This window comes from Bos javanicus, chromosome 15 (genome assembly GCF_032452875.1).
Source record: "Bos javanicus breed banteng chromosome 15, ARS-OSU_banteng_1.0, whole genome shotgun sequence".
Taxonomy (NCBI): Eukaryota; Metazoa; Chordata; class Mammalia; order Artiodactyla; family Bovidae; genus Bos; species Bos javanicus.
Genome location: NC_083882.1, coordinates 65,913,335 through 65,936,331, shown reverse-complemented (window position 1 = coordinate 65,936,331; position 22,997 = coordinate 65,913,335). Strand labels below are relative to the sequence as shown.

Here is a 22,997-nt window from a genome sequence, read left to right as displayed (position 1 = left end):
CAACTATGCAGTGTTTAAGAGGCTATAAATAAATCAAGACAGCCCTGGATTCAAGTCCTACCTCTGTCTCTCCCCAGTAATATCTGCTGGGACAAGTCTCAGCAGATCCCTCGCCAGGTCTGTTTTCTCACTCATAAGATGGGGGTAATAATAGAATCTGCTTTGTCATAATTTTACAGAGGTTTAAAGAGGCAAACAAGAATAGTAATTGTGTGCAGTTACTGTAATAGGGAAGAACCTTTGTTTATATTACCAGCTAATCATTAAAGAAATGCTATCTATAAGCTTAAATTATGCATAGTGGCCCATCTCTGGGAACCCTGCCTTCCAGGGAATGAGCATTAAGCTAAAATATCTTGCTCTAGTTCATAGGAAGCATCCTGACAAGCCCCACCTGTGAATGACTGTAGGAAGGAAGAAATTAACAAGCCTGATGGAAACCAGGAAAAGTTTGATTTCACTTCTGTCCCTGTTAGTATAAAAGAAGCCTGAATTCTAACTCAAGCAAGACAGTTCTTTGGGACACTAGTCCACCGTCTTTGTCTGCTGGCTTTCTGAATAAAGTCACTAATTCTTGCTCCAACAACTCATCTCTTGATTTATCGGCCTGTTGTATAGCAAGCAGTACAATCTTGCACTCAGTAACATTACAATTCTCTATTTTTAATTTAAGACCTTGCTACCCTAGACTAGCAACATCACCATGGGAGCTTGCTGGTAATACACAGCCTCAGGTTTCATCCCAAACCTCAGAATCTTCATTTTAACAAGATCCCCAGGGGATTCAAATGCTTCAGGTAGTTCAAAGCAAATCTAAAAATTACGTCCAACATCTTCAATAGTCATAAACATTAAAAAAAAAAAAAAGGATTCAGGGTAGGGTGGGGTGGGCAATGTCCCTTCTCTTTGTGAAAAATCACCCTAAGGAGAGCGCCTGCTAATATGTCTATATTCCCAAAACATGCACTTCTTAGAAGACAACATTCTCTGCTGCTACAAAATCAAACGAGGAGACAAAGAATCCAAACTGGAGGGAAGCAGGATAAAGAATTCACAAATCAAGAACAGGAGGTTCATTACAATGAGGGAGGAATCATGTTTTAAATGAAACTTCTAAGGCATTTTGTGAAGAGACTCACCCAAATGAAAGCTTTGGTGTGTGTGTGTGTGTGTGTATGTCTGTGTGTGTGTTGTGCTTCCTCCACTGTTTCAAAACAAAATGTGAAAAATTCCCACTAAAATAAACTCTTTCCCCCTACTCAATGGGAACCCACTGCAGAATCCTGAAGGGTTCCCAGGGAAGAAAAAAAAAAACAAAAAACAGGAAGTCTGTTTGGCTAATCAATAAATGAAGATGTTGTTGTTGTCATCAGTCAGTTGCTTAGTCGTGTCCGACTCTTTGTGACCCCATGAAGATGGGCAGAACTTAAATAGCCTTTTCTCAGAGTCAAATTTCTGACTGTAGATGGTGAACTCTGAAATTTTGATGGCTGTGGTTATTTTGAGTAGAATGTCTCCTGTTTATGCAATTCAATGTACTAGTTAAACTCAAAATGGAGCAAAACAAATTCTACTGGACATCTGGCTGTTTCAGCAGGCCATTTTGACAGTGTCTTCTGTCAATCAGAAGGAATCCAAGGGGCCTCCTCTAGCTACCTCCCAGAGGCCTTGGTCATTATTGGCAGGTGTTTGCCTAAACAGGTCATGGGATACTAGCCATCTAAACTAGAGATCTTTGCCTTGATAACCACCTAAGAGGTAAACCACTCTCGCTGGTCTGTCTCTGACTCACAGCAGCCTTTGATATTTGAACGGGAGGCCATCAATGGGTCATCATCTCTTTATTTTGATTATCATAAAATGCGCTCCCAGAAAGGAAAGATCAGGGTGTGTGTACAACCAGATGAAACCTTCCATTTGAACAACGCACACCTGCTCAGGAGGCAAACATAAGAGACTAACCCCTGCCCACCTGATTCTTACTTCAAGAAAGAGCCAGAGAAGACGAATGAGACCCAGCAGGCCTGGTCTTGCACCCTAGAGCTCTGCGAATCCAGCCGGGGTAGGGCTGGTTGGGGAAGTAAGTTCTGCAAAGAGGGATGCTTGACAATGCAGTTGGGAGGTGAGATCCAATCTGAGACATGTGCACAGGTGGCTTGCACTGTGAGGAAAAAGTCTAAACAGTGCTTCTCAAACTTGAAAGTACATACAAACTGCATAGTGGGGGCAGGGCAGGGTAGGCCTGGATAAAATGCAGTTCTTGATTCAGTGATCTGGGGAGTCTGCATTTCCAGCCAGCTCTTAGGTGATGTCCCTGCCACTGGTCCAGGGACCATGCTTGGAGTGGCTGAAATCATTTGATTTTAAAGAGCACCCCCCCAAAAAAAACCCCAAAAACTAAAGAGCACCTCCTTATAGTAATACCTCCATATAATTTTCAAAACACTTTCATATTTTTAATACAGCATGCTCTTCACAAGAGTTCTAGGAGGTAACAGAGGCCTGTGTCCTGATCTCCTTTTTCACTAACAAATTGAAACTGGAAAAGGTTAAATGCCCCACCCAAGGCCCCCAGAGAGCCTGGGACTTCTGTCTTTATTTTAGAAGCATTTCCACTGGGCTCCTACATCCCTGTGCTCTTACAGGATAGGTTATTACTGAAGCCACCATGTAAATATCCATTTCAATATTTGCTTTAAGTGTGTGAGCCTTCAAGCTTAGAGTCAACCCTACTCCCAGCTGGGAAGGAAGGGAAGGACAATAGTTCATATGGGGTTACTTGGCTGACATGGGGTCACCTGGGCTGGCAATAATCAGGGAGACCACAGTGAGACAGCACGGCAGAACCTTTCAGGAGCAATATTAGTGATCACAAGTCAACCTGCCTCATGGCAGACATTTGCTGCCTGGAGTGATTTTTCTAGAGGTGTGATCATTACAGTAATTATGGCAGTAATGATGGTCATTACAGGGTATTTCTCCAGATCATGCTTCTGAGAGGCAACACAAGATCCCTGGGCTTAAAACCTGGCTTCACCATTAAACTCTACCAAGTCAACTCAGCCAAGTTGCTTAGCCTCTCTAAAGCCTTAGTTTCCTCATTTGTAATACTAGGATAATATAATTACTGACATAATTAAATGAGAACATAAAAGATGAAATACAGGGAATCACCGATACCTGACCGTTGATCTACAGAAACGGCAGTTTCAGATGGTGCAGCCTAACACGTGTATAGTGTTCAGAATGATGCCACCAGCACACGGTAAATTCTCAGGAAAGGCTAGTTATTATGCCATGTGCGGTGGGCAGGGGAATTATGCTAAAGACTTTACAAGTATACATCATTTCGTCTTTAAAACAATGTGTGCATGGGTGTGCGTGCTCAGTCACTTCCAACTCTTTGTGACCTCATGGACTGTATCCATGGGATTTTCTTGGCAAAAATACTGGAGTGGATTGCCATTTCCTCCTCCAGGGGATCTTCTTGATCCAAGGATCAAACCTGAGTCTCCTGTGTCTCCTGCATTGCAGGCAGCTTCTTTACCCACTGAGCCACTGGGAATGCCCCTTTAAAACAATGCCCTGTGACAATTATTATCATCCCAATTTATTTGGTTAGGAAATCAAGTCTCAGATCTTTTTAACAAGGTCCCTCATTGGCATGTGAAGGAGCTGGCATCAAACCCAGGCCATTCTTTCTCCAAAATCTATGTTCTTAATCACCCTGGTAAAATGCAGTGTTAAACTGAGCACCTGCTTGAATTCTTCCTGATTTTTTCAGATGGAAGAATTTTCTCGAAAGCAGTCATCCTCAAAGTGGAGTCCATGTCTGAGCAGAATCAGCATCACCAGAGAAATTACTAGAAATACAAATGCTCAGGCTTCATTCCACTCCTCCTGAAGCAGAAACTTAAGGATGGGGCCCAGCAGTGTAGTTTGATAAGTTCTCCCCGTGATTGTGATGCATGCAAAGAATGTATAAAAACCACTTTTGGGGAGACACTGACTCATACATCATTAATAATTAGCATGTTCCATGATGGTAACAGTCAATGACAAAGCAGCTCAAACTCACCAGCTGATTCAGATGCGTGAGTTGTATAGGATCTTCCACTGGGGTCGCGGGACGAGCCGTAGTCTCCTGTAAGGAGCAACAGAGGGAAGTTCAATTCCATACGCTCAGTTACCTTACATCTGGGCTTCCTCATCTGTGCATTTTCATACATCCCATCACAAAGTCTTTTAAAGGTAACCAAAAATAATGACAAAGGAGTTTCAAATGGGTCCATGATATGAATTATTGTTCATTGCTTCCTTTACTGATGAGTGGGTTAGAGCGTCAATCAAAATTTTAAAAACTGGGACAGCACAGACCAGTAAGGATGACCATAGGAAGTGTGGCTTCAGTAGAAACCCCCAAATTGTAACTCTACCAAAAATACTATGATGTCTTGGCAAGTCTGAGGTTGGGATTTGATGTGTCTTTGACATAACGATTATATGCTTTGAATTATGATAGATGTGATCATTGGGAATGCATGTACTCTGTGGCTTAGGGCATGGGACATTTAAAGAGATTTCTCTGAGGCGGGAAATTGAGAAATGTTTTGTTTGTTCAATAAAGTATCTTGGGGTTGAATCAGTAAGGATTCAAAAACAAAATTCAATTCAATTTAGAGAAAATAAAGTCTGAAAATAAGTGAAAAAGAAATGGGGAGATAACTAACATGTGTCTAAGGTGGCTACCTGGTTATTAGAATATATTTCAAATCATATTTTCCAAAAACAAATCTGTATTTTCAATACCAAGAGTTAATATAACCCCATCTTCTCAAACATCCATCACCAGAAGGCTTTACATTGAAACAAGTTCATGAATTGCTAAAATTTGGATCCACAGGTCAAATCTCGGGTTCAGAATATGGAAACTCTGGTTCCTCCCCCTCCTGCCCGCACATTTCCTAAAATTATAATGAAATCTTGAAGCAAAACGAAACAGGTTCATAAAATGGCTATGGTCACCCATTACGAAAGATTCCTCTAAGGAATACACAGTAATCTGATCTTCACAATGTCCTTATTTAGAGAAAGTGGAGACAGGCGATCTGTAATCTCTTACACAATTGTATGGAGGAGATAGATTGCGTTGTTCCTTGGCTGATGGTTAGAAAAACTGAAAACAGCATTTGCTGAAATGCTGACACCAAAGCACTCAATACCACCACCATCACCACCACCACCACCATCACCATCTTTTTCACCACTACCATCACCACCAAGACCACAGCCACCACAATTAAGGATGTTTTCAAAAGAGGGAGAAAAAAATATATGGGAAGAAATTAGCCTTATCTGAGTGTTCTGGAAGAAAATCAAGGATGATAGATTGTTTAATCCATGGAGAACTATGGAAAATCTGTCTGCACCACTGCAGAATGCAGAAGGAATCAGGGTATGTAACTATCGATTTTGTAGAAAGCATTTTATTTACTAACAAATAGGCTATGTAATCCTTTGAGGCTACTGTAACTGTTAAAATTTCCATTTAAATTCACTCGACTGCATAAAGGGCCCTATTTTGCCAAGAGTAACCAGGCAGTGCTCTAAAATTCATTTCTCCAGAAGAATACTGGCACGGCTACTTGGAATTTTTAATAACTGAGGGCAGCACCATGCCGAATAAAGAACCAGCAGGTGTAAAGGGGCTTTGTCCTGCCAATACTGTTGAGGTCAGGATTTTTTAAAACTGTTTCCCTTGAAGCCCTGAGATGGGCAGCCCAAGCATGTGGGCTCTAAGATACAGGCCAGGCACATGGCATTCTGTCCCACAACAGTCATGGCATCACACCTGTCATCTGCCTTATATATTGAGTTCCCATGAGATTTATTGTTCATTTGAGGGGGCATGGGGTAGGAAAAGACATGTGCTACTACATATATATATATATATATATATATATATATGTTTAAAATAACAGATCTTTAATAGTCCTTAATGGTTGAATAGTAAGAACACTTAAATATCTGGCACCAGGAAGAGAGAGTTCAATTTTAGTTTCTTAGCCAGGGTAAGTATTTTGCAGTTCCCTTTTCTTCAATATTAGTTTCTTAATGCAAACAGAGAAACAAAAGTAGAAGTGGGAAGGATGGCTAGGTCCACGTGTAACTTAATTGAATAAGTCATCTTCGATCAACTCTTTGCTCTTACAAGAGAAAGGGTCAGTTCAGTTCAATTCAGTAGCTCAGTCATGTCCGACTCTTTGGGACCCCATGAACCGCAGCACGCCAGGCCTCTCTGTCTGAGAAAGGGTAGCTAGTCATAATGTAGATTAAATCATGAAATTTAAAGTGTACACCATAATTAGAAGAGGTATCCATCCATAAGCCCTTCACCAAAAATAAAATTCACCAATCTATCACCAATAAAGGAATAATTTCAGAGCAAAGATATTAGTATAGGGAAATTATTCACAAGTTGGATAAAACCTTACATAAGCAGCATATATTAGCTGAATCAAATGAAACTGATACTTGACTACTTTTACTTACAACAATGTCGATTTCATATGGTTCAGTTAAATATATCAGAAGGTCAGGAATAAGACAAAGAAAGAAATTCTACCATAACAACCAAGTCACAAAAAATAAATGGAAATTACACAGGTAAATAAAAACATTATTCATCTAAAGTAAATCTACTGCATTAGAATGATGACCTGTGATGAAAGCCATTCCCATGACACAAATCAATCTAATTACAGTCTACACAGAGAAGACGTTCTTTACTATATGAAAGTATATGTTGTTTCTTCCTATAGAGAAAGCAAACCAGTTATCAAATGGCCAAATTACCTGGTAAAGTAAGATCAGCCTTAGAGGTGGAATCTCCAACAATAGTAACTTCAGTAACTCCAGGGGACCCAGTCTTAGTAGGGGTCACTGGGGTGAGGGTTGTGTATTCATTTGTGTCTGGAGAATGAGTGGAACCTTCCACTGAAGCAGTTGCGTCTTCAGGAAGATTTCCACCTCTTCTGCCATCGTTCCTCTCTGTGTGGAGGTGGAATCAACGGTAAACCCACATTGGTAAGATCACCACCCAAAACATGCTTGTCTTCAGCATGTGCAAATGCTGCAAAAACTTTTCACTTGTTATTTGTGAACATGGAGCAAAAGATGGTGCAGTTTGTCACCCTATTGAACAGAATCAATATTTTGCAGTCAATACCATCTGGACATCATTCCGTGGAAGAGAGTGGCGGTCCTAATATCTAGAAGAGACATTCATTGCAACATCTGCCTGGCTTATTCAAATACAGTTTATGCCTCTAGAACTGTTACCTTGAAACTCGGGTACTACATAATCTTGAGTTCTTACTCAATTGAACCCACCGCTGATGAAGAGGAAAAAACATGTTACTGAATTGAAAGGTAAAATGAGGCTGTGCAGTTGGGATAGCAAATGCAAAGTTTCAAAGATGTGAGGCTTTGATTATTCTTTCCTTTCCTTGAACTGCTTCTTGGTCACCTGCACCAGGGATTTGTGGTCCAGAGGATAAATGGCAAAATAATATTATTAATGCAAGGAAAATAGAGAGTGCTGTAATTCAGATTTTTCCACCCAATCACACACCAGCAATCTGTTACTCTTAAACAAAGTCACTAACTCTAGGGTTTAAGAAACCCAAACTTGAAGATTAAGAAAATATAGTTTGCATTTAATAGACAATGGCTGCTAAGAGATCTACCAAGCAGAAAAGTCAGAGAACCATCACCAGCCACACCTTCTGATCAGGAGTAACAGCATGACAACAGCCAACTGATGTACCTCCACCAAAGACACTGCAAAAGCACACATGGTTGATTGACTTTTCTCAATAGCTGAAGCCACGTGGGCTTTACAGTTCTTACTGATAGATGTTGGAGCAGCAGTCGTTGAGTGGCCTTGGTCTTCTTCTAAGCCGCCATGCGATGGAGAGAAGCTGTGAGTATCACTCTGCTCTGTTTCAATGAGGGATGAGTCCAGTATTAATTGGGGGCCATGAGACAAATCCTCCATTATCTGCTGACAGGGAGGATCTGATACAGTCAGATGGGTAGGTACATAGGAATACCAAGGTGTTTGCATGCCATTCTCCTCTGACTGAAAGAAATGCACAACAGAATTCTGCTTTGCCCCTCAGCTGGTTTTGTTTTTCTGTATCATAAACAAGGTGAAGTGCCAAGATGGAATCTAAGCCAAAACTTTGTCCACCCTGGATCATCCTGGCCCAATTATAGCACTGCTTCCTGTCACTCAGGGAAAACCCGAAAACACAGAGACAAAGCAAAAGGAACACTTGAATCCCGGTGCTCCTATCAGCCACCAAGAGCAATGTCACTGTGTGTAAGAAGTGTGACTACAGGGGAAGTAAACGCCAGCAGAGCAGGTAGTGTACCTGTAACCACAGAAGAGGAAGAAGTTCATCTAGAATAACCTGCTCAAGTAACTCAGATCAAATTTACACAAGGAAACACTTAGGTCACCACTGCACTCCATGATTAGCTTTTTGATCTCATTTGTGGATGAGGATTCTCATCAATGCACTGAAAGGCCAGGAAACGCTTGTCTGGGCAAATACAGGGCCCTCACTGATACATATCAATTTCTGATTGAACCGTTGCCCATATCTGAAATGGTTTTCATTGTTCTGAGTTAATTTATTTTGTGTTCTTCTAAGAAAAGGACTGACCTCTGAGTTACAGGTGTAAGCACACCATAAAGCATACCACTAAACCATGTCCACTATCCAGTAAATATTACAACCAGGAGAAAGACAGCCAACAAATCCCAAACCCCATAACAGAACAAGTCAACAGGGGCATAAAGGAGGACTATACGACCCTTCATTGGCAGGGACCAGTTTTAGGCTTATTTGCATCTCCTTTGAAGCCTGGTTGCTGGGTTATTTACATTCTTGACAATGAACACATGCTTGTTGATTTTTCCCCTTTGCCTGAAAGGGCTCACATGAAAAGACTCTGCCCAGTATGTCTAGCAAGCAGTGAAATGAGGCCCTCGTAATTCTGGATTTCTTTAATACTCTGCAAAGAAATTATGAATGACTTTATGTTGATCTCTGGGATAGCCCTGCACCTATGGTGGATGTTAAGGCCACTAGACGTTTAGCATTGTTTCTGCCAGATGTTTTAGTGATAGGAAGAGATATGAGCAAATGTTCTTTTATTCCCAGGGCCCTGCCACATTTTGACAATGTCAATTGTCAAAAAATTGTCTTGATCCTCCTCTACAGGCTAATGTGATTCCCCTACTCTCTGAGATTATCTAGCCCCAAACCATCTTTTTACAACCACTGAAAAATGCTACCCTTCTTCTGCCTTGATTGAAAGATGGGACTCACAAGGAACTGGTCAGTTAAAACAGAGAGATACCACTACCCTAGCTGTGGTCTTCAATTTCACTAACTCAGAGCAGGAAAATCAAGTGGAATGGAGTCCCACATCCTTTTCCTTTTTAACATAAAGAGGAAACCACCACAAATGAAGGTATAATCAGATTTAAAGAACCACCCAGAAAACAAAGACAAGGAGGACAGATTTGATATTCTGAGTTGAGCTGAACCACACAGCACTGAATGAGCTATACCACCACCAAGCCCTGCATCAGGGCCAAGGAGAGCAAGAGCTGAAGCAAGAATACAGGTCAAGAGGCTGAGTGTCTTTATCCTTACGAGTTGTCATTGAGAGAGGTCCTGTCCTGTCCAAGTCTCCCACGGAACTCATGTTTGGATCTGCAGAAGGTTGAAGCGTTGTACTAGGGCTGGTGTCTGTATGTGAAGGAATTAAACCAGTGTTATTGCTTGATTTCCTAACTGCTATTTGAAGGTCATTTCTGGTCTAGAGATAAATAATGCTTACATTCAAACCTGCATGAGAGGAAAGAAAGCACATACTAATTCATGTCTCCAGAACTGAAATAAATGATCATTTCTCCAAAAGGGCCTCCCAAGAAGTAACTGGCTTTCATTTAAAGGCTGAGTGGTATGAAAGCTACAATCTTTGTTGTTTTTTGCTGAGTCTGGAAGAATGCTAAATGAGTACATGATGGGCCTCCTAAGCCTTGCAGAGAGACAGACATATAACCCATGTGTGACTTGTCCTGTTCTATACAAATGATCTATGCATGCAGCATGCTCAGTTGCTTCAGTCTTGTGAGACCCCATGGACTGCAGCCTACCAGGCTCCTCAGTCCATGGAATTCTCCAGGCAAGAATACTGGAGTGGGTTGCCATGCCCTCCTCCAAGGGATCTTCCCGACTCAGGGATCGAACCCGCCTCTCTTGTGTCTACTGAATTGGCAGGTGCATTGTGTACTGCTGAGACACGGGGTAAGCCAGTGATCTGACATGTGGATAAAAGATAAAGTGCACTGGTTCAGGCACAATTTTGTCACACCCTCTTGACTTGGCAAAAAAAAAAAAAAAATGTTGTTACAGTCCTCTTCCCTCATTTTCTCCTCTTTTGCTTCATGAACTCAAAGTATAAATCAAATCAGCATCCCATACCATCTAGATGGAAGCCATGGGGATTTCTAGGGCAAAGAATAAGCATTGGATATCAATGAATCCTTCTTCCCATACACATACGTAGGAGATGTCTTTGGAATGTAACATGTATAATGTTGAACTACATAGAAATTTCACTGAACTATTTATAGAAACTGTTTCTAATAACTATCACAAATCAGTTCTGCTGAAATAACAAGTCCCGAGTGAAACAGAGGCCACACAAGCCATAAACACCACCGCCATTGCCAGTTCTTGGATTCAAAGCCCACCCACTCTGCTGCCTCTGGGGAGGTTTAATCTGTTCCAAATGACTCCAGAGGGGAACACTGGAATATTAGGGACCCACATCTACACTGTAGCCTTTCCACTGCACATCAGGGTCTTCGTAGAACAAAATGTGGCTGACTCTATTATTTTAAAATAATAGTAGTAGTAGTAATTGCTAAAAAAGAGGAAAGTCTGGCTAATCCAAGTCAAAACCCCAAATGGATATTCTCCCAGAAAATGTCCAGCCTGCTGATGGTTCTAGACACTCTTGTTCATCTTTCCTTTTATAAGTAGAATCCTTTAAGAAGCGTGACACCATTCTATGGTTGAAGCCAATTATAATGTTCTTGACATCATCAATTTGATGAAAACCCTTTCTGTTCATCAACATGAAGACAATATTGACCGTGAAGCTCTTTTACTGGCTTGGTTTTCCACAACGGGTACCATCAGAGCCTCCAGCCACCATGTGCATAAAATGTGTGTTTGGGTCTACACGCGACATTTCGGCCGCACAACATAATGGCCCCAACCCCACCATTCACACTCATCTTTCTTTGTGACACATGGATCCACTCACTCTGTCAAATTCATTTCCTTGGCTTTCTTTCCTTTAAACCTCTCCTTATATGTGTTTTTTTTCCTGAAAAAAAAAAATTCCCCTACTTCCTTTCTCTAACTAACCAGATTTTTTTCCCATTTTTCAAAAACCAGATCCAATCTACCTTTCTCTGAGGTTCTCCAAGGGATCCTCAGAATTTCTTTTGTGTTTATTGCTAGCAATGTTCATTTGACATCTATTACTTACTATCTCATACTGTTAGATCTATTTTGAAGCTGTTTTCCTAGCTAACTTTTAAGTTCCTTAAGAGCATGCATGTGACTGCTAAGTCGCTTCAGTCATGTCTGATTCTTTGCGACTGTATGGACTGTAGCCTACCAGACTCTTCTGTCCATGGGATTCTCAAGGCAAAGATACAAAGTGGGTTGCCATTTCCTCCTCCAGAGGATCTTTCTGACCCAGGGATCAAACTCACGTCTCTTATGTCTCTCACATTGGCAGGAGGGTTCTTTGCCATCAGCACCACCTGGGGAGCTCTACCTTAAGAACATGGACCATGAATTATCTGCACACTGCGTGTCTCCATAATGCACTGAACATAAAGTACAATTACATTAGCAGATATTTAATATAGTCATACTTTAAGGGATATATGATCATTAATATTTGGGTACAACATAGTTACAATGTTCTGGAGAAATGAGACCACGGAAACTACTGGATTCATTTTGGAGATAACTTTGCTTAACTCAATACTGAGAGACATTATGTTGCATTCTGAGAACTCGCTTCAATAAGTCCTGTGCAGTGCATACCCTTGGGAATTTGGATCCAAAAAATATATTTGAAACTATGACTGAAAATTCATTATCACCATATTTGTTCTCTTGGTTGATCTCCCTTTGTGGTATGTTACATGTCTGTGATCAAGACATCTTGTTAAATTTTAAAAAATTTAAAAAATTGCATAATTCTATCCATGGATTTAGAACAGAACATGGATTCTTCTTCTTGGCAAACACTGGGAAAAGAGGGGCACCACTTGCTACCAATTCTTACAGATTCTCTCAGGAAAGTTGTCACCTGATTCTGATAAAGGAAACATTTCTTTTAAATTTAAAATTGTGTCAAATACAATAATAATCTTCCACTGTTGTCGAGCTCCAGCTAGTCTTTTTCTCACTCTCTCTTGTTTAATTCTGTTTTTGAATTGCGTATAGTTAAATTGCTGTTTACTCACTAAGTTGTGTCCGAGTCACCATGACCCCCATGGACTGTAGCCCACCAGGTTCCTCTGCCCAAGGGATTTTCCAGGCAAGAATACTGGAGTGGGTTGCCATTTCCTTCTCCAACAGGTAAATAAGAATGCTAATTAAGAAAACAATGATTCCATCCTGTATAAAAGCTGTCCATGCTTTAAATTCACAAACATTTATGGAGGGCTTCCCTGGTGGCTCAGAGGTTAAAGCATATGCCCACAATGCGGGAGACCCAGGTTCGATCCCTGGGTCGGGAAGATCCCTGGAGAAGGAAATAGCAACCCACTCCAGTATTCTTGCTTGGGGAATCCTATGGATGGAGGAGCCTGGTGGGCTACAGTCCACGGGGTCATAAAGAGTCGGACATGACTGAGCGACTGAAGGAGGAGAAGGGTGGTGCAAATCCTAAGTCACTGAGTAGTGTATTTTATTTCTAAATTTCCAGGAGTAATTCACACAATTTTCCGGAGTCTTTTAGTTACTTGTTTGGAATTTTTGACCTCTAACATTTCTCTACCAAAGACAAGTTTTATCATGGGTCTATAATGGAAATAGTCACTGGATCTATTACTTCATTCTTTTTAAAACCCTGTACTTGGAAGTACCTGGAAAAGAAATCTTGAGACTACTCCTCTTCAGAGAAAATGACTTCCATTCCCATCATTTTAGGACTAATCCTTCTTTACTCTCCTGCCAAATTCTCCGCTCTTGCCCAGGACTTCAGATTCAGATGTATATGCATATCAGTCTTACTAAGAAAACTAATTTTGGAAGAAACAAAGTTCTTCTGGAAAGCAGACTGGTCTAAAGCCAAAGGGATACTTCTAGGAAAACAGCCATTTGATGGCTTTCTAAAACATAATATATAAAAGAGCTCAGAGATTATTACCCATCCTTCTTTTTGTTTGATGACCTCGCCCCATTGGATGCGAGACTGGGTCGAAGACATAAGTCCAGGAACTGTCCTCTTGGCTCTGCGCTGTCACTCTTTGATGAGGATGGCTGACGTGCGTCGAGGCTGTTGTGACTATGCAGTTTAAGCAATTATCAAAGTGTTAGTTGACATCTAGCCAGGGATACACTGATATTTTTTTTTTAAGACTATATTCTCTACTCAAGACAATGAAACTGTCTTCTGGGTCTAGAGGGCCGGGAAGTTGCATAAATGCAGAAAGTTTTAGCAGGAACAGTTTCATTCATGCTCATTTTCCCTGGCAATCAGCATGTGAACTAGAGGATGCAAAACCACTAATAACTTCTCTAGTGGGTAGATGAGAAGTTATAGTAAAGATGGAGGAGAAATAGTTCTTCACCCACACCACATTGCCACCATCCCTGGAAGGAGGAAGTGCAGGAGTCCAAACACACGAGATCATTCCTAGACAACCACATCCCGGTGAAACGCACGTGAGGCCAGTAGAGATGCAGGGAAGGAGTCAGGTAACAGCTTCCCCACCCCCCAGACAGACAGGAGAGTCAATGCCATTCATCTCAAAAGCATGAATGGACTCCATTAGAAGCAGTACCACCCAACAGTGAGATTATGGCACCAGTGACATAAGAATGCAGCACGTGCTTTGGCTTCATTCTGAGCCAATGAAGACGCAGAGGTAGAAAAGATGACAATAGTGACCCTTGGCAACAACCACATCATGTAGCCAGTCACTGAATTCATCCTCTGACAGCTATGAATCCAGAAGCTGCCACACACCGGAAGAAAATCATGCGTTATATCCTATTTTGCAAATGGAAACACAGGAATATTTCCCACTGCTATCAAGTAAGGATATGGAATTCACATTCTTTTACAAGACAGGATGCATTTCAAGGCTTCCATCACACATGCATAGGAGCTGGCAGAGTGACGTTATCAGGCAACGCTTAGAAATGACAAGAGATGACACGACTTGACTCCAGTCTCCCCAATTCCACAGTTCAAGTATAGAGGCGGATTTTTTTTTTTTAATTTAAGAAGAAACTATTGTATATTCGAGGAGAAATCTCCAAATAAACATGACAAAAGGCTAAATGACACCAGACAGGTGTTTGTCTCAAAATGTCTGGCTCCATTTCTTCAACTACTGAGGGTTTTCTGACCAAAAGCCTTCTAACAAGCCCAGTATTTTATAGAACTGTGTTGTAAAGCCTGGACCCACATCATGGAGAAGATTCCTTTACAAAAGAAAAGGTAGTATTTTATACGATCAGAGTCTCTTCTACAGTCTCCCCAGGGGATGCCGACATTAGATCCGAAAGTGACACGCGCAAGGACATATTCTCTGTGTCTCCTTTCTGTGTCTGTATCCATTTCTGTGATTTATTATGAGCACATAAGGGCTGGCTCTGTTACCATGTGACTGCATGGTCATTGATTAAGAGACTGTAACATCTTGTGACAATTATTTCCAGTTTTTCTTGTTCACTGTCCTTAATGCCCGGCATTTAACACCCGAGGAAATTTTCACCCAAGTCTGCCTGTGAGCCCATGCATTACCAGTTGTCCCTGCTGTTGAATGAGAGTCTTCTTTTGGTGTTTGGGGAAATTCCCCAGGCCTTCCACTCTCAAACCACTGCTCTTTCTGGGTAGCTGTTTCTTCTGCTGTACTAGTAGTGGGTGCCTGGGCTGTGAGAAGAATGTCCATGGTGAGCTGTTACTGTTCAATTACTTTCCTTACCAAAACATAGCTTTCTACCTTAAACACATATACAGGTGGGACAGGAGGCAGAAAGGAACAGCAAGAAAGAGAGAGACCACTGGTAACTCTGAAGGGGATATTAGAAATCAGATGGCCTTTAGTCTTTAGACTTTAGTCTAAATCCTTTAGTCTTTCAGGTGAGAAAACTGGGGCCCAGAGAAGTTGTGATTTGCTCAAAATCACATCGCCAGATCAGCACAGTTATAACTAGATCACAGTCTATGAATTCCTAGTACTATTCTCATTTTACTAGAGTTTATGGCCTCACATACCCTGCCTGAAAGAACTGTTTATTCAAAAAATTAACCTCTTGTCTTCAGTGATTTGAGGGAGAGGAGTATATTATATAACAATCTATGATGAGATCAGCCTAGTAGGAAGGAAGGAAGCCTTCTCAAATAGTGGTCATATGACTCAACATCGCACACACTGGGAAATGTACCAGCAGTGCATTTGCCTAGCACGAAAGATGCTGGGAATGATTGAGATGTTATTCCACTGACATGTTATGAGGTTATGTCTGTGGAGCCTCTAAAATTGTCAAAATCACATTTTAACAAATTTAATTCAGTAGAAGAAAACTCTTCTAGCCAATGTTTGACATTATCTAAAACCTTTCTAACCAGTGTTTGGCTTTATAAGAGCATGTGACAGGCTTAAAATTTCAAGCACTCAATGTTGTAATTGTCTAGTTTTAAAAAGGACAAAATGAATGAAATAAAATTGTACCAGGGTGCCTTTGGGAAGAATCAGAAAGTCATTGACATTTTCATCCATTGTGACTAACACTGAAGTTCTGTTCATCAAGAAAATGAGAGTGTTAAATACTGTACATCAACTATACCTCAATAAAAAAAAGAAAAAGAGACTGTATAAACTTGCCAGGCTGAAGTACAGTTTGCAGCTTGTAAAACTTATTTCATTATTTTAGAAAATAATGTGTGTGACTTGACAACAGCAAAGACATTTAAAAAAATAAAACTTACTGCCCTCATTTTACCCTTGCATTGGCCAAAACATTCCTGAAGTTAACAGGTTATCCAGAGGGAGGGGAAAAAATAAAAATCTTAAGTTTTACCTCCCCTGATTAAATCACTACCTCCTGACAAATAATGAAGATAGAAACAACACTGGATGTAATTACCAAAAAAAAAGAAAAAAGAAAATTTAACCCAAATATAAACTGATTAAAGTCAAAAAGAAAAGAAAAAGAAAAAAATGCACACACTATTCTGTACTCTACCACTATCTTTATAAACAGAATGATCCTTTAAATAGCCAGTAACCCTCTGTTGTCTTCAAAATATGGGTTAGCAGACTATAGGATTTCCATTGCAAATACAAAGATTGACTCTCTTCTAGAAGCTGTAGATGTTTTTTTGATAAAGCCTAGAAATCGCCAGCCAGAATCACTTGATGTTTTGCAAGTCCTCATAAAAGAATTGCTGAAGCAGCTGCCACTCTGTGTTAAGTTTTGTTATGTCCTGTTTTTCAGCTACCCTCCAGTATTCATCCCCCTCCCCCACTACTTTTTGACAATAGGCTCATTAATTCCCAGCCTCTTAAATAGTACACTTAAATAATACAAACTTTTAGGTACAAACTGTCTTAATAATTTCTAAGATAAACTATTAGGACCCAAAGGGACTGGTACAGAATCCCATTCTGAAGAAATTTCTGTTTCTTATTTATTTCTCTTATGTCTGTTTCTTATTTCATTAGACTTTGTTAACTCAGCCCATAATCCTCATATGTATATCAAATCTATTGTGGTCAATAATGAGACGCAGGCCTGTTGGGTGTATTCAGTACAATGCTCTGTGCTGTGCTTAGTAGCTTCCAGCTCTTTGCGACCCCCTGGACCAAAGCCCGCCAGGCTCCTCTGTCCATGGGGATTCTCCAGGCAACAATATCGGAGTACTGGAGTGGGTTGCCATTTCCTTCTTCAGGGAATCTTTCCAACTCAGGAATCAAACCCAGGTCTCCCGCATCGTGGGTAGATTCTTTACTGTCCAAGCCACCAGGCAAGGTCACAATGCTCAGGATGTTCAGTCCTAATCTATTCAGTCCTAGCTGATGTCTGAAAGTTTCTTTTTTGTCTGAAGACATCTTCAAACCATGGATTCCCACACTCCTTTGGCTTTTAGTGATTGTTTCTTACATTTTTTGCTTTTGGAGTGTTTAAGGCTATAAGAACCATGGTTGAACTATAATTTCTATAATGCTACGAGCTGTCATCCTAAATTAAAGCTTCTTTTATACCAAATATAGGCATCTCTGAGAGAGAGACAAAAAAAGAAGAGAATATACTTACTTCTTTTTTGTCCTATCCTCATAGGCCAGTAGAAAGACTTGAAATTGCTTTAGGAAACCTGAGATGTTTGCATATAAGTAAAAACAGCATCAAAGCCTTCCCCCAAATTACCCTGAGCTTAAAAACAGAAAAAGAACAGTCAAGGAATTCAAATATAGTCCATCTAAGTGACTGTCTTTCCTCCCAAGAGGACAAGGGAGGTGTTTCTACAATGGGGTGAGAAACAGAACGTGAAAAAGAAGCTGGATTTCGCAAAGATCTTTACAGAAAGCAAAGAGTTGCCAAGATCCTTGCACCTGTCACCCTTTCTTTTACATGCCACTGCTAAGCACCGAAAGAACACACTCTCCTTCAGACATTTTCGTAAAAACACACAAACTCCGCAGATGGAGCCTCTGGGAATCTTTAACACAAAAAACCATATCTTAGATATTTTTAAACATTTTGGCCTTTTGGGCAACCTGACAAGTTAGTATTTTTAATTCCCATTTCTAAGAAACCATGTGCAGATTTGGCAGCTTTTTATGCTCTGGGGATAAAAGAAATTACTGTGTGGAGATAGAAGATGTAGCCCATGTCTTTTCCCTACTCTCTGGAGTGACTTCACTACTCAACTACACCAGAACTGCTGACTGCCATCCTTCTTACTTGTGCTTGTAGAATGCGGGGTCTCCTCTTCATCATGATACCCATGGTGACTGCGAGAGGAGTGTGGTTCCTGGGTCCAGCTTTCTCCGTAAGCACTGGTACTACTTCTGTCCACATCTGTCGTGACGATGGTTATATACATTGTGACTTTTTATCAACCGGTTTTTGATGGTTCTGTGTGTTGTTTTTTTTTTTTTCATTAAAGTACGTGCCATCTAATGGTTCAATGTCTAAGTAGTACCTCTGAGCATCAACTCTTAATACTTTTGCATGATATCGCTAATCTCTCCCAAGAGAAAACCAAAGTGCATAGAATTTTGTTAAGGGCAGCCCCGCAAACTACTTTAACATGTTCAGTTTTATAATGAAGCAATGTAAAATATCTTATGCCCAGATGATATAATTGACAAATGACTCAAGCTGAATGGAAGTTCAAGCTTCAAGTTTCAAGTTTCAATCAAGTTTCAAGCTCATGAAAGTTCATTAAGAATTTGTGATGAAATATTAACTAAATTTCCCCACTGTGTCCTGATGATTGACATTTGCAGCACCAAAGACTTTGAGGGGGGAAAAAAATTCTTTAAGTATGCATAACCCATTACCAGTCATCCTTGTGGTTGTCTGAAGTGATGCTTCTGGATTCGAATGGTCTGGGTTCCTTTGGATCCAATTCTGGTTCTCTTGTGGGTGGGTAAAAACCCGTGGTGTGGTAGAAACTGTGACAATGATGATTCAAGTAATTAGGAGAATGTTATTTCTTGAGCCTTCACCATTTGTTTTGTACATTTCTCCCTTCTGTAGTCTACAGAGTCATTCATCTATACCAGGCTGTATAGATGGTGGAGCAGAAATGAAGGGACAGTGGAGAGTGGCTTCAGCTTGACTCAGCCATACTGTTAAGTATCTCAGTGTCCTTCGCATTCTGTCAGAGAACACATGGAGGTCAGAACATGAGATCTCCTGGAGAAAGCAGCCAAAGAAGCTGCAGCAGGAGGAAGGACAGCTTTGAAAACACCAGCCCTCCACCGAGGAGAACCAAAGACATCAACGCATTGCACATCCATGCAGTCTGTAACAACCCTCTGCACTTGAAAACCCAAGGAATCTCTAACACCGACAGGCGTGCTTACAGTAGATGCTCGAGCTGAAGAGTAGATGCTTGAAAGTTATGCCGTGATGACCACTTTACTTCGTTAGTAGCATGATGGGGAAAGAAACACCCTGAGGAGCCAGAGCTTTCCTACTGACGATTCAAAGGCAGAATATCTACCTAGAACAGCCATGTGATGAGCTATGTATTTCTGAATATTTATCAAACACGTCAGAAATTCTCATCAAATACAGAGCATTTCATGAGCAAGCCATTCATAGCCAATGAAAAGAAAACCAAGATGCATACATTCAGTAGGAAAAACCATAGGTAGCCAACCACCATTGCAGCAGCGCCCCTAAAATAAAAAGCAGCAGACATCCACCACTGCCCTGATATTGTCACCCCCAAACATGACAGGGCTGGAAGAAGAGACGCACACGACAGAAGAATCATGACAAAATCAGAACCAACGTCTTTTGGAAAGGTTATTTGCAAATCCATCCTAATTTTTTCAAACTTTATTTTGATACCCAAATAATACAAAACTCTTTTCAGAATGATAAGACTATTGGATTTTATTTCACAAGTTAATAAAATCAGGTAAAATCATGAACTACGTTCTCAATTAGTATGAAAAACTGGCAGTTATCATACCCCAATAGAAGGAAGTGGGCATCCAGCTCAATTAACCGCATAGGTGCCAAGAAGAAAAGCGAGCTGAGATGGAAAAATATGCCGCAGACACGAAATGATATCAAGGGAAGCTCCCCCCGGAGCCTGAGCATACAATTTATTTTCAGGTTGATCTGTTTGGCTTGCCATTTAAGAGGGTTTAGTTTCTCAAGTATCAAGACCACATCTTTCCCGATGCCTAACCTAGAAGATACGGCTATATCCTGAACCCAACAGACAGTATAATAGTAAAGCTCCAGTGTTTTGAGGGTATTTGGTATTCTTTCTGAAGTTACTAAGGGAGCTCCCTTGTTAGTTTCTAAGCTCTGCAGGGGTGTCCAGCTAAGGAATACAGCTTAGATATAAAGCATATAGTTCACCTCAAGTAGTTGTTGTACCAATGGCATATACTCAAATGTCATATACTCAAATGTCATATACTCAAATGCCTTCAGGTCTAAGCTATTCTTTTGGACCCCTTCCTCCTGGGATGCTATACTTTTGGGGATGACGCTCTCAGGTTCAAATAGGACAGACTGGACTTTGGTGACCTGAGAGAGCTCACTTAGCACCCCAAAGGCACATCTTTTCTTTAAAAAAAAAAAAAAAGGCAGAGCTGTGATGGAGTCAGTTTCAGCAGTCTCATCTCGTTCAGCAGTATCTTAGCTCATGAACAGGTAAGTATAGGAAACTCAGTTATCTGGCAGAGTATTAGACCAATTTTTGATTTTTTAAAGGACCTTTCAGCTCAATTTCCATCTCTAGTCTCAAAAGAGTTTTATAACTGTCACAAACGTGGATACTATGACCCAATGGCTAGCCTATTTGTCTTTAATAATTGGCACTGTCATGTTATAGCTCAGCTTTAACACATAAATAAACAAAACAGGAAGGATTTACATGAGGCATTGAGAATTTTATAAAAGAGTTCCTCCATGTCTCCTCCAAAGATATTTTGGCTTCCATTAAAAAAAAAATCAGTTTCTTCTTTCATAATCTCATCAATGCATAACTAACCTGTGATCACAGGCTTATGCTCATTTCTCATATTAACTATTTCCCAAGAAAGATCCTATCGGGCTTCATTCAGATTAATCGATAAGCCTGGCACAGATGGTTCTATAGGAATTGATTATTCTTACTGGTGCTGGAGATAAAATCTTCATCATCACCAATGCCTGATCCAGAATAACTGGGGTGTCTGTCTCTTTCATCTTCATTTTCTTCAGTTGGCTCCCAGCCTGCTGAGATGATACTTGAATCCGTACCTGTTGTGGTGACTTGCGTTAGTAGCTGAGCTGAATGCCAAGTGACCCATTTCACAAAGGAAGAAAAACAGGCACAGAACATACATCGAATTCCCAAGATTATAAGAAAGAAGTGAGAGATTTGACTTCTATACTCCAAATTGTTATATTCTGGTCTCAAGCTAATGTATAGATCTAAAGACAATTGGGTATGATCTTTACAATGGAATACTCTTTTCAAGGAAGTTAAAAGAATAAATATAGACATAACCTTGCCAAAGAAGTAAAAGAGAAAAACGCCGATAAACTCTCCCATGCTTTCAGATGCATTTATTATTAAGCATATGCCATGAAAGCTAGGCTGTCAAGAACAGAATAAAAAAGTTTCACACGTGCCTATTTGTTGTGTTAAGCCACCTTCAGTAATACCTTGGAATCTAAACACATGTCAATCATTTCTAAAAATCCCTCAGTTGTATTCACAATTTGCTATTCACCCAGCTATTAGATTTGATCTTCTCTAGCATTTGATTTCTGTAACTCTGAACGCAAATGAAGGCTACACGGCAGTTCCCAAAATTATTTTGGCATACAACCAGAAAACTGATGAGAAGCCCTCGCTCCACAACCAAAAGTAGCCCCCGCTTGCCGCAACTAGAGAAAGACTGTGAGAAACAAGGAAGACTCTGTGCAGCTAAATAGATAAATACATAAATAGAAATAAAAAGGTGATAATCAGAACTATCCACCAATGAGCTTTTACAGAAAGTATTCTATTCCTCACCATCAGAAAGATCATTTTGCAGACTGTGTACAAGATCAGATGATTAGAAATGTTGACTGAACAAGACATTGATCCTCTCCACATATGACGCTGATGCTGGGAAAGATTGAAGGCAGAAGGAGAAGAGGGCGTCAGAGGATGAGATGGCTGGATGGCAGCACCAGTGCAATGGACATGAACTTGGGCAAACTCTGGGAGATGGTGAGGGACAGGGAGGCCTGGTGTGCTGCAGTCCATGGACTTGCAAAGAGTCAGACACAACTGGGCGACTGAACAAGTAACAGTCTGTGCTTCTAAAATCCAGCTCTTCAGAGTTCCAGCCTTGACCTTATTCACCTTCTACCCTCTATCTTGGTCAACCAATATCATCCTCCAAGAATCTAGGGTGTAATACATCTGCCCACAGCCTCAGAGACATAGCCCCAACAATATCAGACACATGGCAGAGGGGCAGCTGAGGTGAAAGCCTGGAAGAGATGCCATTCCACTTTTCTCCAGTTAGAGTCCAAATTTCCAAACAGCGTTGCCCACGGTTACTTGTACATCAATGCTAGATTTTGCAAAGCAGAACAGAACATTTTGAGACTCCGTTTTTGAAAATAGAATACTCAATCAGGAAAGACAAACTGAAGTGACCCAATGATCTCACTAACAAGACTAGAAGCCAGTCTTGATTGGAAACTTCCAAAGACTGCCATTTCTGTAGCGATGATGTGCGTCAGAAGAATAGTGGAAAATAGTGCTGTGTGCTAAGTCACTTCAGTAGTGTCCAGCTCTTTGCGACCCTACGGACACCAAGCTCCTCTCTCCATGGGATTTCCCAGGTGAGAATACTGGACTGGGTTGACATTTCCTTCCCCAGGGGATCTTCCCAACCCAGAGATCGA

The 22,997-nt window shown here is 40.7% G+C and overlaps 1 protein-coding gene across 14 annotated transcripts in view; it reads right to left on the bottom strand.

The window, feature by feature from the left end:
* The window catches only part of CD44 (CD44 molecule (Indian blood group)), an 88,571-nt gene that overhangs the window by 11,845 nt on the left and 53,729 nt on the right, over positions 1 to 22,997 (bottom strand). Inside the window, exons 6-14 of one of the 14 annotated variants that reach the window (XM_061381130.1) lie at positions 21,222 to 21,347; positions 18,917 to 19,030; positions 18,315 to 18,431; positions 15,151 to 15,279; positions 13,546 to 13,683; positions 9,732 to 9,827; positions 7,912 to 8,001; positions 6,856 to 7,050; positions 4,079 to 4,144 (exon numbers count right to left, since the gene is read on the bottom strand). In XM_061381130.1, coding sequence (XP_061237114.1) covers positions 4,079 to 4,144; positions 6,856 to 7,050; positions 7,912 to 8,001; positions 9,732 to 9,827; positions 13,546 to 13,683; positions 15,151 to 15,279; positions 18,315 to 18,431; positions 18,917 to 19,030; positions 21,222 to 21,347 — 1,071 coding nt within the window. The remainder of the gene's footprint in view (positions 1 to 4,078; positions 4,145 to 6,855; positions 7,051 to 7,911; positions 8,002 to 9,731; positions 9,828 to 13,545; positions 13,684 to 15,150; positions 15,280 to 18,314; positions 18,432 to 18,916; positions 19,031 to 21,221; positions 21,348 to 22,997) is intronic. The other 13 variants (XM_061381118.1, XM_061381120.1, XM_061381119.1 and 10 more) reach the window with 13 other exon arrangements.